The sequence below is a fragment of the Numenius arquata genome, chromosome 12 (genome assembly GCF_964106895.1).
Source record: "Numenius arquata chromosome 12, bNumArq3.hap1.1, whole genome shotgun sequence".
Lineage (NCBI taxonomy): Eukaryota > Metazoa > Chordata > Aves > Charadriiformes > Scolopacidae > Numenius > Numenius arquata.
This window is the reverse complement of record NC_133587.1, coordinates 43,306,937-43,320,076: the sequence shown is the minus strand read 5'-3', so window position 1 is coordinate 43,320,076 and position 13,140 is coordinate 43,306,937. Positions and strand designations below refer to the sequence as shown.

At 44.0% G+C, this 13,140-nt stretch overlaps 1 protein-coding gene across 1 annotated transcript in view; it reads left to right on the top strand.

Moving 5' to 3' along the window:
* The window catches only part of ALS2CL (ALS2 C-terminal like), a 29,467-nt gene that overhangs the window by 14,273 nt on the left and 2,054 nt on the right, over window positions 1-13,140 (top strand). Inside the window, exons 14-24 of the mRNA XM_074157145.1 lie at window positions 120-231; window positions 1,736-1,813; window positions 3,323-3,450; window positions 4,611-4,784; window positions 5,364-5,457; window positions 6,044-6,201; window positions 8,035-8,103; window positions 9,090-9,263; window positions 10,035-10,077; window positions 10,736-10,797; window positions 11,699-11,848. Coding sequence (XP_074013246.1) covers window positions 120-231; window positions 1,736-1,813; window positions 3,323-3,450; window positions 4,611-4,784; window positions 5,364-5,457; window positions 6,044-6,201; window positions 8,035-8,103; window positions 9,090-9,263; window positions 10,035-10,077; window positions 10,736-10,797; window positions 11,699-11,848 — 1,242 coding nt within the window. The remainder of the gene's footprint in view (window positions 1-119; window positions 232-1,735; window positions 1,814-3,322; window positions 3,451-4,610; window positions 4,785-5,363; window positions 5,458-6,043; window positions 6,202-8,034; window positions 8,104-9,089; window positions 9,264-10,034; window positions 10,078-10,735; window positions 10,798-11,698; window positions 11,849-13,140) is intronic.

Here is a 13,140-nt window from a genome sequence, read left to right as displayed (position 1 = left end):
GCACTTGTGCGGCACAGAGCATTATATCAGGTAAAACTACCCTCAGTAAGTGATACATCAAACTGACAAAGATCTAATAAAACAGGGAAAAAACCTAATTTGTTTGTATCTCTTTCCAGAGGTGAGAGATACATAGGGACGTGGCTTGACGATCACAAACATGGACAAGGCATTGTAGTAACCCAGTCGGGTGTCTGCTATCAAAGGACATTTCATGCTGATAAGATGGTGGTGAGTACCCATTTTCAGTGGATTCTCTAGATCAATGGGACATGGAATTCCCCATCAAGGGCAACATTAAGATTTCACTCGATAATCTTTGAGGGAAAATAGAAAGCAAGAAAAAGTAAGCATTGATATTTTACCATGGTAATGGTATTGAAGAACAAGGCCTAGATTAAGTCTTGTTTCTTATCATCTTCCTGAGGTGCAGGTAGGAACTAGATGTGAGACTGTCTTAGCAAGGAAAAGTGACACCTTATAGGTCTGTCTGTTTCACTAATGATCAGCTCACAATTATAGACCAGAACTCACATGTAAAGTGTTGTACAGTGATACATGATATTAAATCTATCTTAGAGATCATTAAGCCTTTACCTTTCCAATGTGAGCTTACCTATGGCAAGTTGGCTGTCCAGTTCATTGAAAGTTTAGATGTTGATGTGGAAAAGCAAAAGGGACTGGCATCGCTAGAACTGGCTTGGAAAGAAAAGCATTTCTTCTCATTAAAAATATGTGCTTAAAAAAACAAACAACCCCTTCCCCACTCACCAAATTAGGACAAAATGTTTAGCATGGAAACTTTGTCGGAAGGGCTTTCCATAAAACTCCATCCGCGGGGAACCGAAATAAAGCTGTCTTTTGGTCTGCCAGTTGCCAAAAGCTCCTTTAACTTCACAAGGCTTCCGGGTGGGGAGCAGTCACTTCAGCTTTCCTAGTGGAAAATTGGTAGGGCCAAGAAGCTTCCCTTGGAAACCTTTTATTTTTGCCAGAAAGGGCGCTTTCCACCAAGAAAACCATTCCAGCGGAAAATGTGTTACAGCTCTAAAAGTGACCACATTTTCTGGCTGGTATGGGTATGTATAAACCTTTGGAGCCAAACAATGGGCTAAGCCCCACCAAGAAGAATCTTCCCCCCTTGGTATAAATTATCCTGTGTCTGTTCTGCATCTTGGTGCTCCTTCCCTGAAATCTGTGCTTCCGTAAGCAGCCGTGGGAGTTGGGAGGTCATGGAATGAATTATTTTATGAATGCCCAGGAGCAGCTCATTAAAGACCCGTTGACTGCACAGCAAGGCACAAAGTTAATTCTATATAGCAGCTCCCTTCCCCTTTTCTTTTAATTGTCTTGCAAAGAATGACACAATTGGTTACAACCACCTAAAGGTCGTAGGATTGGGAGGACCATGATTTTGACCCATATGGCAATTCTTTGTGATTGTTCTTAGACCAAGAGCCTGTCTTTTGTCCCTTGTTCTAGGGAAATGGATGCAATTTGAGTGTTGTTTAAAGTCTCCTGACTACCCAGGACTTCTCCTCTGTGCAGTGGTGCCTAATGGGTTATCTCTGGAGGACCTCCTTCCTTTTCTCTTGAGCATTGCAATGCTATGTTGGGCTTTCAAAAAGGTTCTTAGTTGGCAGCCCATAAATGTTCCAAGCCAGTGGCTGTTTCTAGATGAACTTGAGTAGGTAGGAAGTTAACGTCATGAACTCACTACTTCTGCTTTCAAATACAGGGTTCTGGGATTCTGCTCTTGGAAGATGACTCTGTCTACGAAGGGAACTTCACAGAAGATCTAACCTTTGTTGGAAAGGTGAGCACTTCCTCCATCTCAGCCTTTCTACACAGTTGCTTGCTTTCCAGCATCATCTTCAAAATTCATACCCTCCTGCTCCACTTCCCCCAGTCCCCTAGAAAATAACATTTTCCTGGTTTGGTTTTGTTGGTTTTTTTCCCCTTCTATTGTTAGTCTCATTCACAGAAGGAAGGCTCCAGCTGAGAGACTTCAAGTACTTCGGGCTTTGTTGAATTGTTTTGGTTTTTAATGAGGAGTTTGGGTTTGTTTTTTTTTATTGTCTGTGGGACGTTTTTGGCTGTGCTTCACAGCTGCAGTTGGGCTGCTCTTGTGCTCTTAGAACAAATGTTTTAGCCTTTGTAGTGGTTGGGAGCACAGGAAGCCATGTATAAACCAAACGGAGCTGCAGTACTGGCACTATGCTAACGTAACCGAGATGTTAACAGAGCTGAGGGATCTTGGAAGCTTGATTTGGCAATCTGGACACTGCACTGACACATTCAACACTTTGTGGTTGATCTTTAACTGAAATATCTGGTCAAAGTGTTCATCAAGTGCCCCGTTGCAGGGAAAACTAGTCCTCCGGCTTGTTACAGAAGTCTATGATGAGTCTGACAGGAAGAGTGTGGTTATATCAGAGTGAGTGGATGTCAAAATACTTGGTGACGATTGCAAATGAGCCCTGTCATTTACTGACTTGTCATGGGAGGAAGAGTTTGTCATCATCTTCTTCAACCAGAAGACCTGGGGTGGATTTTGCAGAGACTGATTATAGTACTTAGATACTGCTTCCGCCAGAATTAATGTTTAGCTTTAGTGGTTAGTCTAGAAAAATCTGTTCTTTATCTAAAGATGGAATGCCTCCTGCTATTAGCCATGAGGACTCCAGGCTCACATTCACTATAGAGACTCTGATTATTTACAGAGTCAGACTAGTTATGATATTGTTTGGCTTTGGATTTGATTTAATTAAAATTTCTAAGTTTGAGTCGAGCTACTGCATGTCTTCTGTATTTGCCTCAGAGAATTTAAGGTTTTTCTTGGTAACAGTGAACATTTTGAAAGCGTTTATGGTGAATATCATATGATTCTTCCTACCTGTGAGGCCAAACTTGCTTGCGGTTTTAACAAGCAGAGGAAAAACAGAGGGGAAAGTGAAGTTTCATGTGTTCACTCTAGGTTAGAAATAACTATTGTCAAGTTTAAGCCAGAAAATTTTATAACTCAAAGAAGAGATTGCGTATTTAAGTATAATGTAAATGTTTTACTCTGCGATTGTGGCGGTCTTTCCCCTCCAGGATCCTACGTGTGTCATTCAATAGCAAGGAGATATTTTCTCCAGTGGCTGTCACCTTAATGACACTATTGCTTTGGATGTTGAAAATGTGCACCTCTCTGCTGGAAGTTGTTCTTAGTCGCCGTTTCAGGAGCTGGCTCTGTTGAAAAGAGAGTCTGAGATCTCGGTCCAGCTTGTTTCCTCTCGCTAATGAGATCTTGGCAGAATAACCCTTCATTTCTCCGTTGCAGGGAAAGCTGTCCTTTGCCAATGGCTTCATTCTGGAGGGAACCTTTACTAACAAATCAGGCCAAGGCCTTCAGACGCACGGCATCCTGAACACGTCGAATGAGCAGCTGGATGACAGGATAACCAAAGCGTGAGCAACAAGAGTTGGCTTCTCGGGTCACGGCTTGTATTTTGACTCTACCTAGAGGAGTACTGAACCAATCCCTGCAGGGGTCAAGATAGTCCTCAGTCAAAGAGTTGGTCTAAAAACTGGTTTATATGCAAGGAGAGAAGGAGGGGAGGAGAGCACAGTTTGTCATTTAATCTTTATGCCACGTAGGATGAAGAAAAAGAATTTTCTGGTCCCATCCTGCCCCATCCAGCCAGAGATACTCCCATCCTCACACCAGAGAGAATTTGGGAGGCTTAACATTTTTGGTGATTTGTGCATGTGTGTGTGCACACGTGTGTTTCTTTGTGTACACACAGTTAGATCTGAAGCTGTACAGGCAAAGGAGGGCTGCCAAAATGCATCATTTACTCCTTTCCTGTCTCTGTGTGCTATGACATGAATATCACCAGCTGATATTGTAGAGATAGGAAAGCTACCAAAAATAAAGAACTGAACGACAGCTCTGAAGAGCTTGACTTGGGTAGTGCTCTATGTGGAGGAAGGCTGTGGAACCAGGATCAGAGCTTCCTGGGGCTCTGAACCCTGCAAAGGTTTGCCAGGCTGTGGAGGGTCTTGGTTCAGCCAGTTTAACCCAAATGAGGGACTTCCAGTGGGAAAGAGCTGCCTGTCCCCTGAGGGGAATTTCTCTCACAAAACCCAGTTTAATTTCCTCTTCTTTCCTCCTCAAAACATTTCCAGTCCATCAGAGTATCGATGTTGCAGAAACAGCTCCTGTTTCCTGTGCTTTTCAGACAGCAATAACTACTAGTGGTTGTTGCTCAACTGTCCTCTTGCCATCAGTGTTCTCTGCAGGCTTTCAGTTAAAATAAATAACTATATTTAGAAACATCCATAAGTGGAGCAGAAAGTCTGTGATCAGTTCACCAGCAAACATTCAAATTATTGATGTTCCATGCACCGGGAATTTTCCTTCACCCAAAGTATCTCATTGTCAAGACAATCGACTTAAGTTGCTTTTCATTGAATTACCGGAAAGGCTCTGTCATCTTTCCCTGCTCCCATGGTTCTTATGTTAATATCTGATTCTGGAGAACCTTCCATACTTGAAGGTGAAGTCTGAAATAACTGAGGAGAGGCGCAGAAAAGCCTAATATTTATGCCATGTTTATGTTTTGCAGTCAGCTGGGCCTTGAGGAGTTCCCAGTGGAGAAGAGATGGAAGGGGATCTATGATCAGTTCCTGGAGTTCATCCATTCTGGCTGCAAAGAAGAAACGGAGGAGTCTTTCATGGGGTTCCACATACAAACGAGCAAGGAGCTGCGGAAATCTCAGGAGTACCTCTTCTGCCAAAGGTATGAGTATCGTATGCCCCCCCTTGCAACAGAGTAAAATAAATACCTTGTTGTGTAGAGGGGATAGTGGTTTACACTAGGGTCTGCCATGAGTTATAGTTAAGAACCCAATTGCTATCTAGTTGTTCCTGCTCTTGTGACTGGAGGGTGAATTTTAAGCCTGAATTTAAGGTTGTGCTGTTGAGATTGATTTTTATAAATGAAAATTTTGATGGGATTAATTTGATTAGATGTAAGCACCTGCACATGACTTGGTCATCACTGGCTCCTCTTGTATTTGAGGGAAACCATCATCAGCTGATGCAGAGCAAACTCATCTCCCTTTAAGAAATATCTAAAATAATTAAGATGAGCATGGGCAGGATGCAACCCAGGCTGGTTGTAAGGGAAGATGAAGGCAATGAATTTAACTAATCACAGGAATTTTAAGTCAATGGGGCAGTTCCACTGAAAAGAACAGAGAAAAAATAATTTTTCTAATAGTCTTATTGCCCCCTTGGTGTCTGCCTGCAACACCACTTGGGATTTATCCCAGTGCTTCGCTGTGTGGTTTTCCTTCCTCACCTCTCATCTTTTTAGAGGGACTGAAGATGTATCCTGGAAAATAGAAGACATTCTTGAAGAGCTTGTCCAGCACCAGGGGTTGGAGTCACTACAGAATTATTTAGAGAAGGTAAATTTTAAAACCAGAATGATTCACATCTGTCCACCAGACACAGATGCAGGTTATAGGAACTTTCTGTAGCTTTCTGTTTGCACGTATAACATTGTCAGTGATTTCAAGAGTCTTCTCTAAGTTCTTTGTAAATACCTATACTTGTGAAGAAGAGGATTATCCTTCATGCTTTTTGGACACTCATTTTGTGTACAGCTATACAGGCCAGGAAGTGATGATAAAGCTTCACTCTTGGTTATCAAACCGTGTCAGGGAATAACCAGCTGCTGGAAATGATTAATAAACTTCCATGCACACTTGGTGGTTGTTTTTCACTCAGCCAACCTTTCCCTGAAGCACCCTTTGTGTGCTCTCCTCAATATCACAGCAAATCTCATCAGAACAGCAATTCCAGTAAGCATATTTCTCCCTGACAATGGGAGGAGAATGGACTTGTGGCAGCAAAACCAGCCCAAAATTACAGTTGATTACCTCTGGGCTTGTTCTCCTTTGCTGACAAGAGAAGGTTGGGTGGCCTTTCAGTGTTATCTTTTACCAATGGCAAGGGCTGACTTGTAAAATTTAATTTTCCTCTGACATGCAGGCATTGAAGTCTTCCCTGCACCCATTGGGAAAGCTGCTGAAGGCCTTGACGATAGCTTTTCAGGCAACATATTCTGGGATTGGGGCCAACAGACACTTGCTGACGATGGCACAAGAGGAAGTCAAGTACTATGCAAAGAAAATATGGGAGTTTTACCAGTAAGTCAAGCGTGCTGAGTCTTTCCAATGGGTATGACCATAGAGGGCTTGTGGAGTAGACCATTGGGATAATTTTTTCAGGTGGTAGGGCTGCTTTATTTTAGGAGCATTGTTCCAGAATGGTGCTAGATAAAGAGTTATTTGCCATAACTGAGGTCACATGGACCTTAGAAAACTTTTGTTATGTCCATTGCTCAGTAAATGACCCAGGAGCTTTAATATGACTAAATCTTACTGAGTTATGGCAGCTCATTGAGCTGCTACCCATAATAAGACTTTATTTAGACAACCACAAATATAAGCAAGAAGCCTCCCTAAGTAGCAAGGACAGCAAAGTATATCGGAGCACACAACAGCAGTGTTCAATACCTACATTTGAATGAAAAATAGCTTAAGCTTAACGTGCCTCAACAGGAGTTAAGAACATGCAGCGTAAGCACGTCGTTGAGGCTCAGCTGATGTGGGTAGTGACTCTAAAATGAGGTTGTTCCATTGTGTGGTTGTGCCCATGGCTGATTAAGGACTGGATCAAAAGCATGATTGGGGTCCTGTTGCTGTTAGAATATCTTTCAGAGAAGATACAAGAAGGTAGCGAGAAGCAGAGGTGGGGAACTCTGCCTCTAGCTGCACTTGGGGTGGTATTACCTTAAAAATAACAGGTTGGGTAAAAGCTTTGTTGTTATCGGTGTAGTCTTGTGTAAGGAATGCTGCCAGCTCTGTGGTGAGGGGTTGTCTGCCCCAGAGCAGTCTGAGAACAGCAGCACAACTGACGGGAACAAGTTAGATTTGATTCAGTTCATCCGAGAAGTGTTGATGAACAGGACAACAGGGCTATCGGCCTGAGCATCGGTTCATGTGAAGATGCTTCTGAGCTTGCAGAGCTTGCTTCATGTATCAAAACCTTTCAGATGCAGCGTGGGGAGGAAGACTCACCTTGCTCTGCTGTGCCCCGTCTGGGTTTCCTAGGCTGATACCAAAGAAAATGCCTAAAAAAAGGGGCAACCTTTCCCTAATCCCCATTTTAAGATTTATGAGGTTTTGGCTTGGAAATAGCAAGACAAACCCAAGCTACTTTTTTGGAGTATGAACATTTTCTAATGCTCATAGATGGATTATAAAATTGGTTACTATGACAGGTCATAGAATAGTTTGGGTTGCAAGGGACATTTAAAAGTAATTTAGTCCAACCACCCCTGCCATGAGCAGGGACATCTTCAACTACACCAGGTTGCTCAGAGCCCTGTCCAAACTGACCTTGAATGTTTCCAGCGATGGGGCATCTCCCACTTCTCTGGGCAACCTGGGCCAGGGTTTCATCAGCCTCATTATAAAAAATTTCTTCCTTGTATCTAGTCTGAATTTCCCCTCTTTTAGTTTAAAACCATCCCCCCTTGTCCTATCATAACAGGCCCTGCTAAAAGGTTTGTCCCCATCTTTCCTGTAGACCCCTTTTAAGTACTAGAAGGACACAATAAGGTCCCCCCAGAGCCATCTCTTCTCCAGGCTGAAACCAGGTCCTGAAACCTCATGTCCCTTGAGTGGGAGTACAAGGAGATGGTGCTCAATGCGAACCACAGTTAGGATCTCCAGAGGGACCACCCTGCTCTTCAGAAACTATGGAGATTTTTTGAAACTCTGATTCATTCCTGGCTCCTTCTGCTGGTAGTGGAGAAAGCCCTCAAATAGTGAAATTTGAATATTGAAACAATACAAGGATTACAGAGAACTTTCCACTTGATGCTGGGACAGCTGAGCTCTTCACTTGTGGAAAAGAGAAGAAAAAAAAAAAAAAAAGAGGGAGGGAACTAAACCTTGTTTCTGCTCCTCTTCTAGGGGTTTGCTCCATCTGGCGCTGGAACAGAAAGGCCAACTGCCCGCAAAGTGTGTGGATGGAGATACAAGGTATGTGTCACCACTGGTTGTTTAATTTTAAGGTGATTGGATGTTTGGGGTGTCTCTTAAAATGCCTTTAGTGTTGAGCTGATTGTATTTGTCCATTTGAGTCAGGTTTAGTGCCCACACTTCTCTCTGAGTGCAAAGCTTTCGGTAGTTCTGCTTGAAGCATGAAAGCAACGTCTTCTAATCATGGTCTGTAGCAGACTAGAGTGGTCAGTTGGAGGAGTGTGTGGTCACGGCCTTGCAAGATTACCCACACCAGGTTTCATGCAGTTGCGTGTGAGCCGATAGTCCCAGCACTACCTTGTCCTTTGCATTAGTCACAGGAGCTTGTTCCGTGTGGGGATGGTGACATACCAGCGCTGAGAGAAAGGCAGGTCTGGAAATAGGGAGTAGAGTGTGGGAAACGTAGCAGAGAAGGTAGAAGACATGATGTTCCTGGAATAAGAAGGTAGAAATAATTGTGGGAGACGCAGGTTTAGGGGTTTTGGGGGTGGGAAGAAGCATCTTTATTCAGCTGTCCCCATTTGGTCTGGATTTCTCTTTGCTGTAATCTGCAGCCATCCTCACGTGGGCTGAATGAAGCCAAGAGGTTGGTGGGATGGTAAGCAGCCGGAAAATGGCTTTATCTGAATTTATTTGGTCTTTAGTCCTTAAGAAATAACAAACGCTCTACTGAAAGAACTCAGAACAGCTGGAGATAGGTCTCTGGTGCTCCAGGTTTCTCCCAGTGACTAAGGAGATCTTGTGGAGAAACAGTCCCGTCCTGTCCTACAGCATAAGATGCTCTTGCATCTTCAGTTTTTGGGCACACGTTATAATGGTCACTGCTGTCCAACTGTGACATTGAACTCAAAGATGGAGGAAAGAGCAGGGAACAAGGAGAACATCTTGCAGTCTCAGAAGCCGCCTGTTCCATTGTGTGCTGAGGGGCTCATGGTAATATCAAGGTTACAGGTCTCACCATCAGACTCTGCTTTTCTCCTTCATAGTGACCAGAAGGCATGCAGTGTGGTCCTGCCGCTGATCTTGCCCTGCTTCTACCCCGAACTTTTCATGCTCTACATGCTCTATCATGAAAGAGAAGATGACCTCTACTGCCAAGGGATCGTGGACTTAAGTCTTTTTCCTGACATCAAGCTGCTGGAGTTTCTGGATGTGCAGAAGTAAGTGACATTTTTTCATCCCAGGATGCAACCCCGTGATACCAGCTGGGAAGGTAGTGGCCAGGGAAAGCGCTGATGGCACAGGAGGAAAGGACATATAACCTGTTCCTGTGTCCATCATTGGCTGTAGCGCTGAAGTGACTGCAATTATCTAAGTTAATTTTCATTTTCCTTCAGCAAAAAATCTTTTCTAGTCCACCAAAGAAATGGCTTGCTCCCAACACAGAAATAATCAGATATAGTTTATAAAACATGTCTTATAGTCCAACAAATGGTACTTCCTGTAACAGTGTGGGGACATAGTTTTGACACAGGGAAAAGGTTATGGAGCCAGATGTTTCCTTCATCTGTTCCTGCAGCTGGATCCATCTTTGGAAGTGATATGTGAGGACCAATGACTCAAGACTCAAGAGGCTTTTTAAACACAGCATCATCTGCAGCTCAAGGGCTTAGGCAGGGTGGCAGAGGACCCAGAATCTAAATTTGGCAATTAGATTCAGTGAGAGGAAATTAATCTGAAAATGCCCAAACCCTCCACTGATTATTACAGGAGCATCTGTGAGTAAAACGAACCCTACAGTCAGGTCAATGAATCTGAGCTATTCATTCTTCCTGTAGCAGTGTATCGGGAGGAGCAAACTCGGCCTCATGCACCTACAAGACTTTTGCATCACCTCGAACAAGGAGATAATAACAATCGCGACTGACTTAGGGTGGAGTTAAGACATGGACATCTGCCTTCTAAATCTTCTCTCTGTAATCTCCTTTCAGACACCTCTGGCCTCTGAAAGATCTCACCCTGACAACCAACCAGGTAAGAAATAAAACTAAGTAGCAGCTTTGGTGTGATAATGAGATGGCAGCGGGGCTATATGTTGTTGCTGGCTAATGATGGAGCTTCACCCAGTAACCACAGGACAGATTACACTCAGAATTCGGAGTTACGTGATGCGGGTAAATCTTCCCTCTTTAAACTGAAAGAAGGAGATTCAGATTAGACATTAGGAAGAAATTCTTTGCTGTGAGGATGCCCAGATTGCCCAGAGAAGCTGTGGTTGCCCCATCTCTGGAGGGGTTCAAGACCAGGTTGGATGGGGCTTTGAGCAACCTGGTCTGGTGGGAGGTGTCCCTGCCCAGGGCAGGGCGGTGGAACTACATGATCTTGAAGGTCCCTTCCACCTCTAACTGTTCTATGATTAATTGTGATCTGTAGCTGCTGCATATGAATTTCCATGGATGGGAATATGATCTCTGTGTAGGATTGCTTTGCAGTGGTCTGCTCGGTGATGGTTCAGAGACACCTGTGTTCAGGTGGAGATTGTAGACATCTAAGTGTGTTCAAAGTGGTGCTATCTACAACAGCTTTATTTCACCCTCCTTTATGGGCTGCAAATATTTTGGCTTTGAGGAGCCACGTGGTGGCTCTCAGAAAGGTGCTATTACAGAGGCACAACTCTTTTTCTCTCTTTCAGAGGCGGTCTCTTATCAAAGACAAGTGTTTCCTCTCTGCCACAGAGTGTTTGCAGAAGCTGATGTAAGTCACTGTCCCAAAAAATATCAAGACAGTATCAATCATGTTTAAATGCAACTGTCCCCTGGCTAATATCTCCCCTTCCCTTAATTTTGCAGAGACATTCCTACACAAAAATCTGATTTTGATCATTCGTGTCAGTGTGCACAGCAAATTGGGCCTGGCTGTGAATGCCTGGTCACGATAGAGCCCATTGCTCTGGACACACGGAGATACATGAGGGTTATCCATCCAATGTGGCATCCCAAGAAGTTAAAGTAGCAAAGCAGAGCTCAATTTAAGAAGCTCAGCTTGATCTATTGGCTTGAAGTCCAGCCTAGAGGATGGTGCTGCAGTAACGAGTGGGAAGGAAGATAAAGGGGAGCACAGAAGTGTTGTGGGATCCATCAGACAGGAGGTCTCAGGTCCCTAAAATACACTAGTCCTGGTGAGACCATCCCTGTGAAAGCCAACATGACTTCTCTTCTGGGGAAGGCAGCACAGGCTGCGTGTACCTTGGCAAGTCTTTATGGGCAGAAGAAACCAACGTTAGAGATGTGACAACTGGATTGTCCCTTGTAAGGGCAATATCTTGATAGAACCCCAAAAGTGGTTCATCTCATACTCTTTAGCTTTTATTTGAAGGACCGTGACTCAGGTTAGCCCTGTCTAAAATGAAAGACTGATAGTGGGGCAAGCAGGTCGCACTCAGGATTTGGGAAGACTCAAGGTCCACCTGGATGACGTTACACCCTGGTGATGCCTCCTGGCACAACCTTTTTGACTGCTTTTTAGAGCAGCTATTTGAGATGATTGATGGACTTTGTAGCATGACCATCTGCTCTGAGGTTTTCTAGTTCTTCTGCTTTATCTCTTTAGCTGTGTAGTGGCAGCATTTTTGACATGGCTGTTTTCACACTGACAGCACCACAGTGGATCCCCGCGAAAAGCTGGTGATCCTCCAGAAGACGTATGAGGAGATAGAGAGCACAGTGTCCCGGGTGGTGGAGAAGGACTACAAGCTCCCCATGGATGACCTGTTGCCCCTACTGATGTATGTTGTATCCCGAGCAAAGTAAGTGGATGGTCTTTACTTCCCAGTCCCGTTGTTGTGTGATGTCTCAATTGGAGAAAGGACAAGTCATTTTTCCAGGCCAAATAATTTAAATTAAAAACTGGGGTTTGTGTTTTAACGTGCTTTTTCCTGAGCTGTATTTGGGTTTCTGTGTGCTGCTCTCTGGCAGCTGTGGTGTGATGGTGTTGGCCATGATATAAAGCGGGTAAAGACTTCCTGAGTGTCCATCTCTTACCCAAGAGGATTGTTCAGAGTTGTCATGGCAAAAGTGGTCTTACCTGCATCTCAGATTTCGGTAGAAAACAGGAACATGAAGCCTTTGAAGGCCAATTGTTGATGCCTTCAAGGCATCATCTATGTATGTTACATCTTCTATTTTCCATTCTCAGTGGGGCACTGTAATTCACTTTGGAGACTAGGAAGGTCTTGAACACTGACCACCTAGTAATTAGACATTTCCTGTGTAGGAATGACTGTAGATGTAAGATATTTTTGCCAAAGAGGCTCTGTCTGTGCTGCTTTCACTGGAACTGCAAGAACCTGCTTTCATCCAGTAGAATGAAAGTGTATTTCTTTTTTTCTGGCAAATTTGAGTCAAAGTCCTTGATTGACTTCCTGGATATGCTTGGTTTCCAAAAAAGCATGAAATATGGCCATGAAATCCAGAAGCTTTTTTTTTTTTTTTTCCACTGCAAGCATGTTGGGTGACACAGGTTTGTTTGCGAGGCAGCTTTCTCGACTGTAGATGAGAGAGGAGGGGAGTAAGAGACTGTGTAAAATGGAGGAGTTGCAATTTTCTGATTATTGAGCATCTTTGCTGAGATCCCATCATGCTGGATGCCTCAAGGACTCAGCCTCTACAAGACCAAGGTGATGCACAAGGAATCAGCAATGGACTTAAAGATCATCCTAGGCTGCATCAAAAGCAGCATGGCCAGCAGGTTGAGGGAGGGGATTCTGCCCCTCTGATTGCTTTTGTGAGACCCCACCTGGAGTACTGTGTCAATCTCTGGAGCTCCAACATAAGAAGGACATGGACCTGTTGGAGCGAGTCCAGAGGAGGCCACAAAGATGATCTGAAGGCTGAAGCACCTCTCCTATGAAGACAGGCTGAGAGAGTTGGGGTTGTTCAGCCTGGAGAAGAGAAAGCTCCGAGAAGACCTTACAGTGGCTTTCCAGTAGCTGAATGGTGCCTACAAGAAAGCTGGAGAGGGACTTTTGACAAGGGCATGTAGTGATAGGACGAGGGGTAATGGCTTCCAACTGAGAGCGGGGAGATTTAGATTAGATCT